The 15,658-nt window shown below is 52.7% G+C and overlaps 1 protein-coding gene across 2 annotated transcripts; it reads left to right on the forward strand.

Annotated features, from left to right (window-relative positions):
• Positions 1-11,862: 11,862 nt before the first annotated feature.
• LOC125512203 (UPF0481 protein At3g47200) lies at positions 11,863-13,929 on the forward strand. 2 transcript variants are annotated; one of them, XM_087526843.1, is made up of 3 exons: positions 11,863-11,976; positions 12,056-12,664; positions 13,008-13,929. In XM_087526843.1, exons 2-3 carry the CDS (start codon positions 12,056-12,058, stop codon positions 13,737-13,739), a joined length of 1,341 nt encoding a protein of 446 aa, XP_087382969.1. In that variant the 5' UTR covers positions 11,863-11,976; the 3' UTR covers positions 13,740-13,929. The 2 variants fall into 2 exon arrangements, with proteins under 2 accessions (XP_087382969.1, XP_048533244.1); XM_048677287.2 differs by having other exon boundaries at positions 11,910-12,664; positions 13,011-13,929.
• Positions 13,930-15,658: the final 1,729 nt, after the last annotated feature.

Genomic DNA, 15,658 nt, shown 5'->3' on the forward strand with positions numbered 1-15,658 from the left:
GGGGTGAAGCAAAGTAAAACTACCTATCTAGGCAAGTTTAAATGAGGCCGGAACAACAAGCAACAAGTCCGAAAAATCCTCATATGCATTTAGCAAATTAATGCAAACAACAATTTAAACACTCTTGATGTTGTTATCATGATGCGGATGACATTTGCAAGTTTTATGCAATTTTTATTAAAAGTTGACATGAGCATATGAAGCATTTGTCATCGTGGCGGAAAACGAAAGGGGTGCCACGGTAACGACAACGGAAATGGTGCCACGGCAACATTCCGGTTCCGATAACTCGATTGAGATGCCGGTGCAAAAGGAAGTGTGACGGGAGCGTGACATGCAAGATGGTGGGGTGGTCCCAGTTGCCGGGTTCCCACGGGTGGACGGCATGGAAATGAGGAGGACCATGCAAGCGACAATTTCAGACACGGTGCAAACGCGGGGTTCATCTCATACACCACAAGCAATCGTTCTCGGACGGTCGTCTCGGTATTATACCTTCGAAGCGTGCAAACAGGACGGATCTCGTTTGGTGCAAAGTAGAGGAAGTAGGCGTTCTCGGGACATTCGTAGCGGAAGTAGTCGTACACAGTGACAGTAGTTGTACATGGGTCTTCGGCCACAGAAGTAGTCGTACAACGTTTTCGTAGATGTTCGGGGTCACGACACGGAACTTGACGTCCACGGAGTCTTCACGATTCGACGGTAGTGGTACATGTTTCGTAGCCGTTCGAGTCATCGGTAGAGGGACTTGATGGAATTTGGATCCCTTCGGAGTTGTCGTGGTACTTGGGGTCTTCGGACTTGCCGGTCTCGGTTCGTGCAACGGTAGTAGTACATCTTGTAGTGGAACTTGGTGCATCCAAGGTCTTCGGCGCAGTGGTACACATTCTGTAGGCGAACGTGGGTGTCGTGGTACTTGGCGAAACGAGGGGTGCTGAGGAAGTCCTGGATTAGGGGGTGTCCGGATGGCCATACTATACCTTCGGCCAGACTCCTGGACTATGAAGATACAAGATTGAAGACTTCGTCCCGTGTCTAGAAGGGACTTTCCTTGGCGTGGAAGGCAAGCTTGGCGATACGGATATGTAGATCTCCTACCATTGTAACCGACTCTGTGTAACCCTAGCCTTCTCCGATGTCTATATAAACCTGAGAGTTTTAGTCCGTAGGAGGAACAACAATCATACCATAGGCTAGCTTCTAGGGTTTAGCCTCTCTGATCTCGTGGTAGATCTACTCTTGTACTACCCATATCATCAATATTAATCAAGCAGGACGTAGGGTTTTACCTCCATCAAGAGGGCCCGAACCTGGGTAAAACTTCGTGTCCCCTGCCTCCTGTTACCATTCGACCTAGACGCACAGTTCGGGACCCCCTACCCGAGATCCGCCGGTTTTGACACGACATTGGTGCTTTCATTGAGAGTTCCTCTATGTCGTCGCTTTTAGGCCCGATGGCTTCTTCGATCATCAATAGCGATGCGATCCAGGGTGAGACTTTTCTCCCCGGACAGATCTTCGTATTCGGCGGCTTTGCACTACGGGCCAATTCGCTTGGTCATCTGGAGCAGATAGAAAGCTATGCCCCTGGACATCAGGTCAGATTTGGAAGTTTGAACTACACGGCCGACATCCACGGAGACTTGATCTTCGACGGATTCGAGCCACAGCCGAGCGTGCCGCACTGTCACGATGGGCATGATTTAGCTCTGCCGCCGAACAGTGCCCTGGAGGCCGCACCTGTGTCCGCTCTGACCCCTAGCTCGGAGCCGATCACACCAACCGAGGATGGGTGGTTAGACACCGCCTCGGGGGTTGCAATCTCTATGGCGATCGAGCCGAACACCAGCCCTATTCTCTACGAAGCCCGTGACTCCAAGGAGCCGGACTCCTCTCCGGACTCCGAGCCCTTTGCGGCCCGACTGATCGAACCCGATTGGGCGCCGATCATGGAGTTCACCGCCGCGGACATCTTTCAGCACTCGCCCTTCGGCGATATTCTGAATTCACTAAATCTCTCTCTTTGTCAGGAGAGCCCTGGCCGGACTATAGTCGGCAAGGTTGGGATGCGGATGATGAAGAAATTCAAAGCCCACCCACCACCCACTTCGTAGCCACTGTCGATGATTTAACCGACATGCTCGACTTCGACTCCGAAGACATCGACGGTATGGACGCCGATGCAGGAGACGATCAAGATCCAGCGCCTATAGGGCACTGGAAAGCCACCTCGTCATATGATATATACATGGTGGACACCCCAAAAGAAGGCAATGGCGATGGAACAGCGGAGGATGACCCCTCCAAGAAGCAGCCTAAGCGCCGGCGTCAGCGTCACCGCTCTAAATCCCGCCAAAAAAACGGTGATTCCGGCACGGGGGATAATAACACACCGGACAGTGCCGAAGACAACCACCTCCGGCAAGATTCAGCACAGGAGGATAGAGAAGCCAGCCCTCATAAGAGAGCGGCAGACAGAGAGGTTGAGGACGATAATTATATGCCTCCCACCGAAGACAAGGCAAGCCTCGACGACGACGAATTTGTCGTGCCGGAGGATCCCGTCGAACAAGAGTGTTTCAAACGCAGGCTTATGGCCATGGCGAACGGCATCAAGGAAAAACAACAACAGCTTAGAGCTGATCAGGATTTGCTAGCTGACAGATGGACTGAAGTCCTTGCGGTCGAAGAGTATGAACTCGAACGCCCCTCCAAGAGCTACCCAAAGCGCAGGTTACTGCCCCAATCGGAGGAGGAAGCACTTAAACCTACATCACCAGCGCATGATGCGGCCGACCGGCCACCCCGTGGCCGCGACAGAGAGGCCTCTCGGCCCTCCACTCAAGTCGCACCCCGGCGCCACTCAAAAACTACCAAGGCATGGGAAAATGCGCCAGACCTGCGAGACATATTGGAGGACAAGGCAAGGCAAACAAGATCGATCTACGGATCACGTGGGAGCCCCACGGCACGAGACGGTACTCGTCACGCCGGATATAGTAAATCCGGCCGGGCCGAACACAGTAGACAAAGCTCGTTTGAGCCGCGTCGTGATATAGCCCAGTATAGAGGCGCCGCACACCCACTATGCTTCACAGATGAAGTAATGGATCATCAAATCCCCGAGGGTTTCAAACCCGTGAACATCGAATCATATGATGGCACGACAGATCCTGCGGTATGGATCGAGGACTATCTCCTCCATATCCACATGGCCCGCGGTGATGACTTACACGCCATCAAATACCTCCCACTCAAGCTTAAAGGACCAGCTCGGCATTGGCTTAACAGCTTGCCAGCAGAATCAATTGGTTGTTGGGAGGACCTGGAAGCCGCATTTCTCGACAATTTCCAGGGCACTTATGTGCGACCACCAGACGCCGATGACCTAAGCCACATAATTCAGCAGCCAGAGGAATCGGCCAGACAATTCTGGACACGGTTCCTAACCAAGAAAAATCAAATCGTCGACTGTCCGGACACAGAGGCCCTAGCAGCCTTCAAGCATAACATCCGCAACGAGTGGCTTGCACGGCACCTAGGACAGGAAAAGCCGAAATCTATGGCAGCCCTCACGACACTTATGACCCACTTTTGCGCGGGAGAAGACAGCTGGCTAGCTCGCAGCAATAACATGACCAAGAGCCCTGGTAATTCGGATACCAAGGACAGCAGTGGCAGGTCGCGTCGCAACAAGCAAAAGCGCCGCATTAACGGCGACAATGCTGAGGATACGACAATTAATGCCGGATTCAGAGGCTCTAAACCCGGTCAGCGGAAAAAGCCATTCAAAAGAAATACTCCGGGCCCGTCCAGTTTGGACCGAATACTTGACCGCTCATGCCAGATACATGGCACCCCCGAAAAACCAGTCAATCACACCAATAGGGATTGTTGGGTGTTCAAGCAGGCAGGCAAGTTAAATGCCGAAAGCAGAGACAAGGGGCTGCATAGCGATGATGAGGAGGAGCCCCGGCCACCGAACAACAGTGGACAGAAAGGTTTTCCCCCACAAGTGCGGACCGTGAACATGATATACGCAACCCACGTCCCCAAGAGGGAGCGGAAGCGTGTGCTAAGGGACGTATACGCGATGGAGCCAGTCGCCCCAAAGTTCAACCCATGGTCTTCCTGCCCGATCACTTTTGATCGAAGGGATCACCCCACTAGCATCCATCATGGCGGATTCGCCGCATTGGTTCTAGACCCAATTATTGACGGATGTCACCTCACTAGAGTCCTTATGGACGGCGGCAGTAGCCTGAACCTGCTTTATCAGGATACAGTGCGGAAAATGGGCATCGATCCCTCGAGGATTAAACCCACTAGAACGACCTTTAAAGGCGTCATACCAGGTGTAGAAGCCAACTGTACAGGCTTAGTTACACTTGAAGTGGTCTTCGGATCTCCGGATAATTTCCGAAGCGAGGAGTTAATCTTCGACATAGTCCCGTTCCGCAGTGGCTATCACGCACTGCTCGGGCGAACCGCATTTGCCAAGTTCAATGCAGTGCCGCACTACGCATACCTCAAGCTCAAGATGCCAGGCCCTCGAGGCGTCATCACGGTCAATGGAAACACTGAACGCTCTCTCCGAACGGAGGAGCATACGGCGGCTATCACAGCGGAAGTACAAAGCAGCCTCTCAAGGCAATTCTCCAGTCCGGCCATTAAACGTCCGGACACCGTCAAGCGCGCCCGGAGTAACCTACAACAAGACTGCCTGGCACGTTCTGAGCAAGCGTAGCAATGCGGCCCCAACCCCAGCCCTATTACGATCAGGGAAGCAGAAAGCTACGCCGCACTACGGAACTCTAAGGTGGTCTCTATAACGATCAGTATACCTATTTCGCAAAACATTCCGCAGCTCGCCCCTGGAAAGGACATATTTGATAGTCCCATCTTTTGCTCATCGCACTATTTGTATCATTCTGCTTTGATCGCAGCTTTTTTAAATAAACAATGCATAGCTTCCGTCTATTATTGCATTACCTTTTTTACGAATATATGTTCATTAATGACATGTTGCACCCGTACACTTTGGTACGGCCAATACGCCAGGGGCTTAAGTACCCCACAACATGGTGTGAGAAGTCCGAACACTTTCACAAGTGCGGCACCCTGAACTTATAGCATTATATGCATCGGCTCCGAATCATGTCTTGGGTTAATAGTTGGGTTTGCCCGGCTCCTATGTTTTGGTAACTTACGTTCCGTCATATCGGCTAAGGTAGCACTAGGAGAACTACTGCGATTGTGCCCCTGTTGAGCTGGGCTAAGCACCTCAGTAAAGAAAGCTAAAACTGACCGTCATGATGAGGCGAGAGCTGGTCGCTGTTCGAGAGGTTTTTGAGTCCCTAAAGACTTATGCCGCTTAGAGCGAGGAGTCGGCTTTGTCCAGCCTAGGTGTGGATAGCGCCCCGAACTCGGTCTTCCGAACACTAGGGGCTTCGCCGAAATTTAAAATTATAGAATTCTATGGCTAAGTGAGAGTGATCAAGCATTATAGTCCGATTGCCTTGTTCGTTGTGTTGATCGCCTCCCTCGAAGGACCCAAGAATGGGAAAAAGAGCGCTCATATTTATCCTGAACACCCCAGCACTCGTGGCATGGGGGCAGAAGCCGACGACTCGCCATCTCTCAAATTTGATAAACAGCCGCACAGAAGGTAATATTTTAAATTCAAAAGCATTGCTTAGCGCATATGAACAAGTTTTCAGCGTATAGGATCACAAATGCGAGTTTACTAAAAAAAATACATCTTTGGAGCATTCATCTGCTATAAGGCGGGCACCCTTCAGGACGCCCTCATAATACGCTTCTGGGACACGATGCTCCTTGCCCGGCGGCGGCCCGTCCTTCACCAGCTTCTCCGCATCCATTTTGCCCCCGTGCACTTTAGCACGGGCAAGCGCCCTACGGGCACCTTCGATGCAGACGGAGCGCTTGATTACTTCAAGCCATGGACATGCATCCACCAGCCACCTCACCAGCCCGAAGTAGCTCCCAGGCAGAGCCTCTCCAGGCCACAGCCGAACTAGGAGGCCCTTTACGGCCTATTCGGCAACCTTGTGGAGCTCGACCATCTGCTTCAGCTGGTCGCTCAAAGGCACCAGGTGTCCGGCCTTAGCATACTGAGACCAGAACACCTTCTCCGTCGAGCTCCCCTCCTCGGCTCGGTAGTAGGCGGCGGCATCAGATGCACTGCGGGGCAAATCTGCGAATGCTCCTGGAGAGCTCCGGACTCGGGTAAGTAACAAATAATTCACTTTCACGTGCTTGCTTTGCATAATGAATGCCTTACCCGCCGCTATCTTCTTCATCGCGTCAATTTCTTTAAGGGCTTTCTGGGCTTCGGCCTTGGTAGACTTCATGCTTTTGAGGGCTGCCGCAAGCTCGGACGCTTGCGTCTTTGAGTCAAGCTCCAAACTCTCCTGTTTTTTCACGAGAGCTTGGAGCTCTTTCTGCACCTCCTCCACCCGTGCCTCCTGCTTCTCTCTCTCCGTGTGCTCCACGGCCGCCCTGTTTTCGGCCTCGGACAACGCTTGCTTAAGGATTGCCACCTCGGTCGTGGCCCCTATAGTAGCACGTTGATCCTGTCATTTTTTGCAACCACATCTTCTTTATATAATTGCGCAAGGTATTACTTACCTTCCTTCTCCTCGAGTTGCCTCTTGGCATGGCCGAGCTCGTTCTCGGACCGCGCGAGGTTCTGCTTCAGCGTATCCACCTCCGCGGTCAGTGCGACGGAGGCCAGCAGCGAAGCCTGCATACGCATATTGACTTGATTATGTTAGACTCCTGCGATTATTAGATCCTCTATTCGGCTTTTCTTTCCGAACGCCGAACAGAGCATCAGGGGCTACTGTCTATGCGGTAATATTTTTACATATTCTTTACCTACCTCAAAGCCTGTTAGAAGGCTGGCACAGGCTTCAGTCAGTCCGCTCTTGGCGGACTGAACCTTCTGGATCACCGCACTCATAATAGTACGGTGCTCCTCGTCGATGGAGGCGCCGTTAAGCGTCTCCAGCAAATTGTCCGGTGCCTCCGGTTGGACGGAGGTCACCGGATCGGTAGGCTCGCCCCTCTTGGAAGGAGGCCGCCTACTGGAGTCCGGAACCATTGAAGGTTCCAGCGCGGTGTCCGGCTCAAGGCCAGACTCGGAGCCCTTGGGGGTTTTATCCCCTTCGTGCCTGGAGTCCGGGAGGTCGCCTTGTGGCGCCTCCAGGACCACCTCCTCCTGGCTTGGAACCTGTTGGGACAGCACCTCGGCGTCGTCCGTAGGGTGGGGGGAGGTAGCCGTCGGAAGCGAATTCACATCCGACGAATCCAGGGAACCGCTCGATGACACGTCGAGCCGGTCTTTGGGTGGACTGCATAAACATGTTTGACATAAGGAAAAGTTGTGCAATGGAAGAATACTATGAATCACTCTGGTATCCGGACACTTACGATCTCGCCAGGGGCTTGGCCTTGTGGGCCACTCCTCTTCGCCGTCGTCGGCGTTGGTGGAGCCGTCCGGAGGAAGGGTTTTCCCCTTGTTGGACCCTTCGGCCTCCCCAGTTGGGGCGGCCTTCCTTTTCTTCTCTCGCCCCGCTGGAGGAGGAGAGGTCTCTTCTTCCTTCTCCTCGTCTTCACGGGAGGAGTGCGTCTTGGAGTCATCGGATGATGAATCCGACACCCCCAGGCGCCGGGCACTCTTCCGAGTCCCCGTGGCCTTCTTCTTGGCCTTCTTCTCCGGCACCACATAGGGTGCCGGAACTAGCAGCTTCGCCAAGCGAGCGTCCGTTGGGCCTTCGAGCAAAGGAGCTGGACAGTTGATCTGTCCGGACGTCTCCTGCCAATCATGTCAAAGGTAAGGGAGCTTAAGATCCCACATGGAGTCAAACTATGAAAAACTAATACCCTGTAAAAGGTGAAAACAGCTTACCGCACGAGCGCGACGCTGCGTGCTGAATCCGCGATCCTCGGTAGCGGATGCGGGGGCCTCGGCGCCCTTGAAAAGCACCTTCCAGGCATCTTCGTACGTTGTGTTGAAGAGCCTGCTTAGAGTTCGGTGCTGCGCCGGGTCGAACTCCCACAGGTTGAAAGCCCGTTGTTGACACTGGAGGATCCGGCGGATGAGCATAACCTGGACTATGTTGACAAGTTTGAGCTTCTTGTCCACCAGGGTTTGGACGCATGTTTGGAGTCCGTCAGCTCTCTTTCTTTACCCCACGACAGGCCCGTCTCTTTCCAGGAGGTGAGCCGCGTAAGGGGTCCGGATCGGAACTCGGGGGCTGCGACCCATTCAGGGTCGCGCGGCTCGGTGATGTAAAACCACTCCGATTGCCACCCCTTTAGGGACTCCACGAAGGAGCCCTCGGGCCATAGGACGTTGGGCATCTTGCCCGCCATGGCACCTCCGCACTCCGCCTGAGTGCCGCGCACCACCTTCGGCTTGACATTGAAACTCTTGAGCCATAGGCCGAAATGGGGGCAGATGCAGAAGAAAGCCTCGCACACGACGATAAACGCCAAGATATTGAGGACAAAATTCGGGGCCAGATCATGGAAATCCAGGCCATACTAGAACATGAGCCCCCGGACAAATGGGTGGAGAGGGAAGCCCAGTCCGCGGAGGAAATGGGGGAGGAACACCACCCTCTCATGGGGCCTAGGGGTGGGGATGAGCTGCCCCTCTTCGGGAAGCTGGTGCGCAATGTCGTTAGACAAGTATCTGGCCTTCCTCAGTCTTTTGATGTGTCCCTCCGTGACGGAGGAGACCATCCACTTGCCTCCCGCTCCGGACATGGCTGGAGAAGGTTGAGATGGGGTGTGCGGACTTGGGCGCTGGAGCTCGAGTGCGCGGAAATGGATAGGCGAAGGAGGAAGAAGGCGTGGATGAAAAGGTGGATCCTTATCCCCTTATATGGGCGGACGCGACTATGCGCCCCCACCAGCCTGGTAAAACTCGCTTATCTCCCAAGCACCGCAGTCAATGGCGCGGTTGGGTTACCCACACCCGTATTGATGAGAATCCCAGAATAAGGGGACACGATCTCTGCTTTAACAAGACGTGCCAAGGAAACCGCCTCGCTAAACGCACTGAGGTGGGACAGTAAAACGATTCGAATAAAGACTTGGCCGTGGTGTGATGTCACGCTATGGAATACGTCAGCAGATTAGATTAGTGTAAGTATTATTCTCTCTATGGCAATATGTGGAAACTTATTTTGCAGAGCCGGACACTACCTTTGTGTTCAAAATCTTCTATAAAGTACTTGGAGGAGGAATCCGCCTTGCAATGCCGAAGACAATCTGCGCACCGGACTCGTCGTCATTGAAGTCTGGTTCAGGGGCTACTGAGGGAGTCCTGGATTAGGGGGTGTCCGGATGGCCGGACTATACCTTCGGCCGGACTCCTGGACAATGAAGATACAAGATTGAAGACTTCGTCCCGTGTCCGAAAGGGACTTTCCTTGGCGTGGAAGGCAAGCTTGGCGATACGGATATGTAGATCTCCTACCATTGTAACCGACTCTCTGTAACCCTAGCCCTCTCCGGTGTCTATATAAACCGGAGAGTTTTAGTCCATAGGATGAACAACAATCATACCATAGGCTAACTTCTAGGGTTTAGCCTCTCTGATCTCGTGGTAGATCTACTCTTGTACTACCCATATCATCAATATTAATCAAGCAGGACGTAGGGTTTTACCTCCATCAAGAGGGCCCGAACCTGGGTAAAACTTCGTGTCCCCTGCCTCCTGTTACCATCCGAAGTTCGGGACCCCCTACCCGAGATCCTCCGGTTTTGACACCGACAGGTGCACCGGGCCTTGTCGTGCAGAAGACACATGGAACATAGAAGCCATCAGGCTGCTGTCCGTTGGGAAACGAGATGAACCAAGGGAGGTCAAAGCAGCAGTGGGGCAAGCACTGGTCCAGCGGGACGCGGGGGTCGCCGGGAACCCAGTGGAGCAACGGCAACAGAGAACGGAGCGCATGCACCATGGATGGAACTTGCAGCTTAGGCAGGGAGGTGGAAGTGCAGACGCTGCCGACGGCAGCGGATGTGCAAGGGACGGAGCAAGGCGCCCGATGGAGGAAAACTGGCGGCGCCGAGCAGAGGCTTGGGCGGAGCTCCTCGGGCTGGACGCTGGCAAGGAGGAAGGACCGCGGAGCGGAGTCGCGAGGAACACAGGGGCCGCGGGGCGGCACGAGGCCGGAGGAGAGCGAGCTTGGGGCGGTCGGCGTGGACGTGGGGTCGCGATGGCGGGGGCAGGCTGTCCTGGTGCTGCGGGGCTGTCGGCCATGGGAGCTTGAGGCGCCGGAGGAAGGAAGAGGCGCGGGGACGGCAGGGGCGTTGGTTGATGGCAGGGGCGGCCTCGGGAAGGAGAAGGAGGGACTTGGCGCGGCGGAGGAGGAAGGAGGCAGAGGGGGTCGAGGATGAGGAGCAGCGCTGCTCTCTCCCTGGTGCCTGGTGCGATGCGTGAGGCAGCTGGAGGAGGAAACGAGGGAGAGAAAGGGATCGAGCAGGGGAATCGGTCGGGCTAGGTTAAGCAGGGCGCCGGCTGGGCCTTGGGCCTTTTGGTGGAGATGGAAAAGGCCATAGGCCTGGTCGGCTGGGCTGCAGGCTCTCTTCTCTCTCACACTCTCTTCTCTTAACCATTAAGAGAAAAAAAAATAGATAGAAGAAGAAAAATATAAAGAGAGGGTTAGGGATGGAATTTGGGCATGGGGGTAATTTCCCCGGACTCACAAAAATGCGTTGGTTCCAAGAAAATAGAAATGGCCAAGATCGAACGAAAAGAATTCAAACTCATTTGAATTTAATTCAAATGGGTTTGAACTAGGGCGGGGTTTTAGGAGTATCCAAAAATGGGTTTTTGGAGGAACCTCGGAATATGATGAAAGAATAAATAGCAAAGTTAGAGGCCAAGAGTTGTGATAACAAAGGCATTGAGAATTATTTTGCAAGTGTGTTCCGGTTAATTCCAACAAATGGAATATTTAATATAGCTCCCTAATATCGGGAGGATATGTTATAAAGAGAATCACTATGTGAATTTTCTCGGTTTAAATGGATCTAAGATCCATGCTATTTATTTAGTTGAGTTAAAAAAAAGAAATGACATGATGGTATGATGACATGATGCAATGACGAATGCAACGAACCAAACAAATCACATGACGAAACCCGGAAACCATGGAAGGCAACTGAAGCTCCGGTCTTGGGGCGTCACACATGTATCCTACAAAACACATGGCAACTGACATGTTCGGATAAAAGAGAGAGTTGCCATTTGCTTACAAGCACAGTAGGCCAGTTGTCATGTACCCTGCAAAACACATGGCAACTGGCAGTTTTGGGTGTGGGAGAGGAGACGGGCGTGTGGGCGAACTGATAAATGCTCACACACCAGCCCCTGTGTGGGCGAACTGTTAAACGCTCACACATCGGTCCCTCCGTGTGTGAAAACGGACGTGTGGACGACCGGATAAATGCCACATAGCAGCCCAGTCTTACATGGCACCATAAATATGCCAACATTTGTGCAACCACAAATGGATGTGGATTCACGTGTGTGGGCGAGATGCAAACGCCCACACGTGGGCGTTAGTGTTTCAATAATCCAATCAGTACCTGACAAGTCACAAACGCTCTGCAAAACCCCCTATTAATCCGTAAACATAGCATTGTTGCCTAAAAAACAGTTGCCCGCGTCTTTAGTTTATTCTGCTTCTTTTACTCAGATCCGTGTGTCTCTTTCACCGGCCTGCTCACCATCTCACGATCATCTTTCTTTTCCGAAAGCCTACACAATCTGCAGGCATCACTCATCCCACCTAGTCTCTGTCAGAGTGCTGGTTCGTTTGTGCTGTAAAGACTCCCCTTGAGACCACGCTACTTCTTTATTCGCTTCGATTCGACGGCCGGTCTGGATCTATACATTCCACCACCTGCAGTGCCAGTGTGCAGCACACAGTGGTAAGCATATCTAGGCTCGCTCCTGTTGCATGGCGCTGCAATTCATGACACTAGGTGCTTAAGTTCGCAAGTGACTCAGATGGCCTCTCGCCGGAGGGTTGAGGAGAGCGTGTGGGTGGCGGACGTGGACGCGGCGCTGAGCGGCCATGACCCGTCGACGGAGTCGGCGCAGTGGCAGTGGCACTGCATCTACCGCGTGCCAGCGTGCATCAAGCACCTGAATCTCAAGGCCTACCAGCCGCAGGTGGTGTCCCTGGGCCCTTTCCACCACGGCGAGCCGCACCTGCTGCCCATGGATGTGCACAAGCGCCGGTCGCTCCTCCACTTGCTCCGGCGCGCGCGCAAGCCACTGTCGGAGTTCGTGGTGGCCGTGGCCGGCGTGGCGGAGCAGCTAGAGGGCGCGTACCAGGGCCTCGCCGACGACTGGCGCGGCGCCCTCGGCTGCGAGGAGGAGAGGAGGGAGAGGTTCCTCGAGATGATGGTCACCGACGGGTGCTTCCTGCTGGAGGTGATGAGGACGGCGTCCGGTTTCGAGGTGAACGACTACGCGCCCAACGACCCCGTCTTCAGCAACCACGGCCTGCTCTACACCGTGCCCTACATCCGCCGCGACATGATCATGATCGAGAACCAGCTGCCGCTCCTCGTCCTCCACAAGCTCCTCGCCGTCGAGACCGGCAAAGATGAGGTAGTAACTAATTAAGCCATGAGACAACGCATGCATTCTTTATAGTATCATGAAACTTAACATAAATTTCGCCAGCGAATTAACAAAATTATTATGCAGTAGAAAAGACTATAGCTGAACAGAAGATCCAAAACAGCAAAGTGTAGCCGAATGGTTCTTTATTCCATTGCTCCATTGCAAGCAATGTAGTTGATGCTACCTTTTAGCTTCTTACCATGCATGTAGTACAAAAAAAGTAAAGAAAAAGCATTTTTGCTAGTGGTATGTGCTGATAGATCTCACACTGAAGTCGGCCTTTGCCATGATTGTACCTACTAATGGTACGGACGGACGTTGTTGGCAGCAGAACGAGGAGTTGATCAACCGGATGGTGCAGAGGTTTCTAACCCCGGCTGCTTGGCCTCCGGCGACCGGCGTCGGACTGGCGCTCCACCCGCTGGACATCCTCCGCCGGAGCCTGCTCTACGGCCCCACGCAGACGGCTCCCCCCGCGCCTCCGGATTACGCGGTCCCGGACGACATCATCCGGTCCGCCGAGGAGCTCTACGAGGCGGGCGTTCGGTTCAAGCGGAGCCGGACGAGCAGCCTCCTGGACATCAGCTTCCACCGCGGCGTGCTCCGCCTGCCGGCCATCGTGGTGGACGACACCACGGAGTACATGCTCCTGAACCTGATGGCGTTCGAGCGGCTGCACGCCGGCGCCGGCAACGAGGTGACCGCCTACGTCTTCTTCATGGACAACATGATCGACACGGCGGCGGACGTGGCGCTGCTGACCTGCAGGAGGATCGTCCACAACACGGTGGGCAGCGACAAGGCGGTGGCGAAGCTCTTCAGCGGGATGTCGAGGGACGTGGTGCTGGAGCCGCAGAGCGCGCTGGACGACGTGCACCGCCAGGTGAACGCCTACTGCCGGAAGAGATGGAACCGCTGGCGCGCCAACCTGGTGCACACCTACTTCAAGAGCCCCTGGTCGTTCCTCTCCCTCGCCGCCGCTGTCTTCCTCCTCGGCATGACCATCATGCAGACCGTCTACACCGTGCTACAGTTCTACCAGGATGCCACCACCAGCTAGCTTATATCTAAGCTATAAGTTCCACTTCTACCTTGTTCGATTTACTCCTGATATTTGAGTGAAGCGTGTTTGATCACGGTGTGGCTTTTATCGATAATGTTTTAGTTGCATCAGTTCATGACTGTGATGACATTACTCATATGATGTTGTCGTAGAAAAATGAGAATAATATTTTTGATCCGTGTTCAACTTACCGGGTAGCTCTTATCCTCATCCCTGGGGCATTATAAAATACTACTCCCTCTTATTCATATTAATTATCGATGATTTACTACAACTTTGTGGAGTACAAAAAATAGGACGACCTCATAACATGAACAAGGCAACCAACCATATATAAATTTCTAGGATGTGGCTAGCGCTCACTCGCTCAGTCGACTCATATTTAACAAAAATAACAGTCCATCAACACTACTGAACCAGGCCGGTTTGATTTTTCCACCGCAAAGGTTGCGCTTGTTGTTCTTTTCTTTACTAGTCTTGTCACCGACGAAGGTTTGTGGGCCGGAAGGTTTATATAGGAATTGGAGTCTGGGGTTACAGGTTCTACTTCGGTCAGAGCCGTCCTCCGGACGCGAGTTGTCGTGTCTTGTACTCCAGGTCTTCCAGCCCACCACATTGTGAGGCCATGGGCCGAGTTGATTGGCCCATGACATAGCCGACCTATTATTGATAATATTATCACTGCATATGAGTGCTTACATTTCATGAAGAGAAACAAAGCCCAAAAACACAGACATTGTGCACTGAAGCTAGACATGATGAAGGCTTATGACAGAGTGGAGTGGGCTTACTTGAGGGCAGTCATGTTGAAACTGGGATTTACAGACAGATGGGTGAACATTGTTATGGGCATGGTCACCTCGGTTTCTTTCTCAGTTCTTTTTAATGGGCAAAAGCTTGGTGCTTTCATTCCAACGCGTGGTATCCGTCAAGGGGATCCTATTTTACCATACCTCTTTTTGCTGGCAGCAGAGGGCCTTTCGTGCCTTTTAAAACCCAGTATTCAGTCATCTAACCTAAGTGGCATACAAGTGGCTTCATCGGCCCCATCGGTGAATCATTTGTTGTTCGCAGATGACAGCCTGCTGTTCTTTAAAGCAAATAGTGAGGGAGCTGAAGAAGTTTCTCTTTTGTTGGAGACATATGCAAAAGCTTCGGGTCAGAGAATAAATAAGGATAAATCCTCCCTTTTCTTCAGTAAGGGATGTTCAGAGGAGGTTCGGACGACTATCAAGAACATCTTGCACGTGCCTAACGAGCAACTAAATGAAAAATACCTCGGCATGCCTTCTGATGTGGGAAGTTCAAAAAATGGTGCTTTTAAATATCTAAAGGACAGATTGTGGAGTAAAATAAAAGGATGGATAGAAAAGCTTCTCTCTTCAGCTGGTAAGGAAGTCTTAATTAAATCTGTAGCTCAAGCAATGCCAGTTTATTCCATGTCATGCTTTAAGTTGCCCAGAGGTTTATGCCAGCAACTAACATCAATGATCAAAGCGTTTTGGTGGGGTAGCAAACAAGGTCAGCGGAAACCTTATTGGGTCTCTTGGGACACGATGAGCATGCCAAAATATATGGGAGGTTTGGGTTTTCGAGATTTTGAAATCTTTAATATGGCTCTTTTGGCAAAGCAAGCGTGGAGGGTACTTGAAAATCCTGGATCTCTAAGTGCCCGAATTCTTAAAGCAGTTTACTTCCCTGACAGCGATTTTCTCATGGCAGAGCTTGGTGGACACCTGTCCCAGATTTGGAGAGGCATGATAGAGGGTCGTGACACTCTGAAACTTGGCCTGATCCGACGGGTGGGTAGAGGAAACACCATTGACATTTGGAATATGAACTGGATTCCCCGCAAAGAGAATATGAGACCTATAGTGGCGAGAGTTAATGACCCACCACAGTTGGTGGCGGAGCTA

Source organism: Triticum urartu, chromosome 6A (genome assembly GCF_056163025.1).
Source record: "Triticum urartu cultivar PI428250 chromosome 6A, HENAU_Tu73, whole genome shotgun sequence".
In the NCBI taxonomy this organism is placed as follows: Eukaryota; Viridiplantae; Streptophyta; class Magnoliopsida; order Poales; family Poaceae; genus Triticum; species Triticum urartu.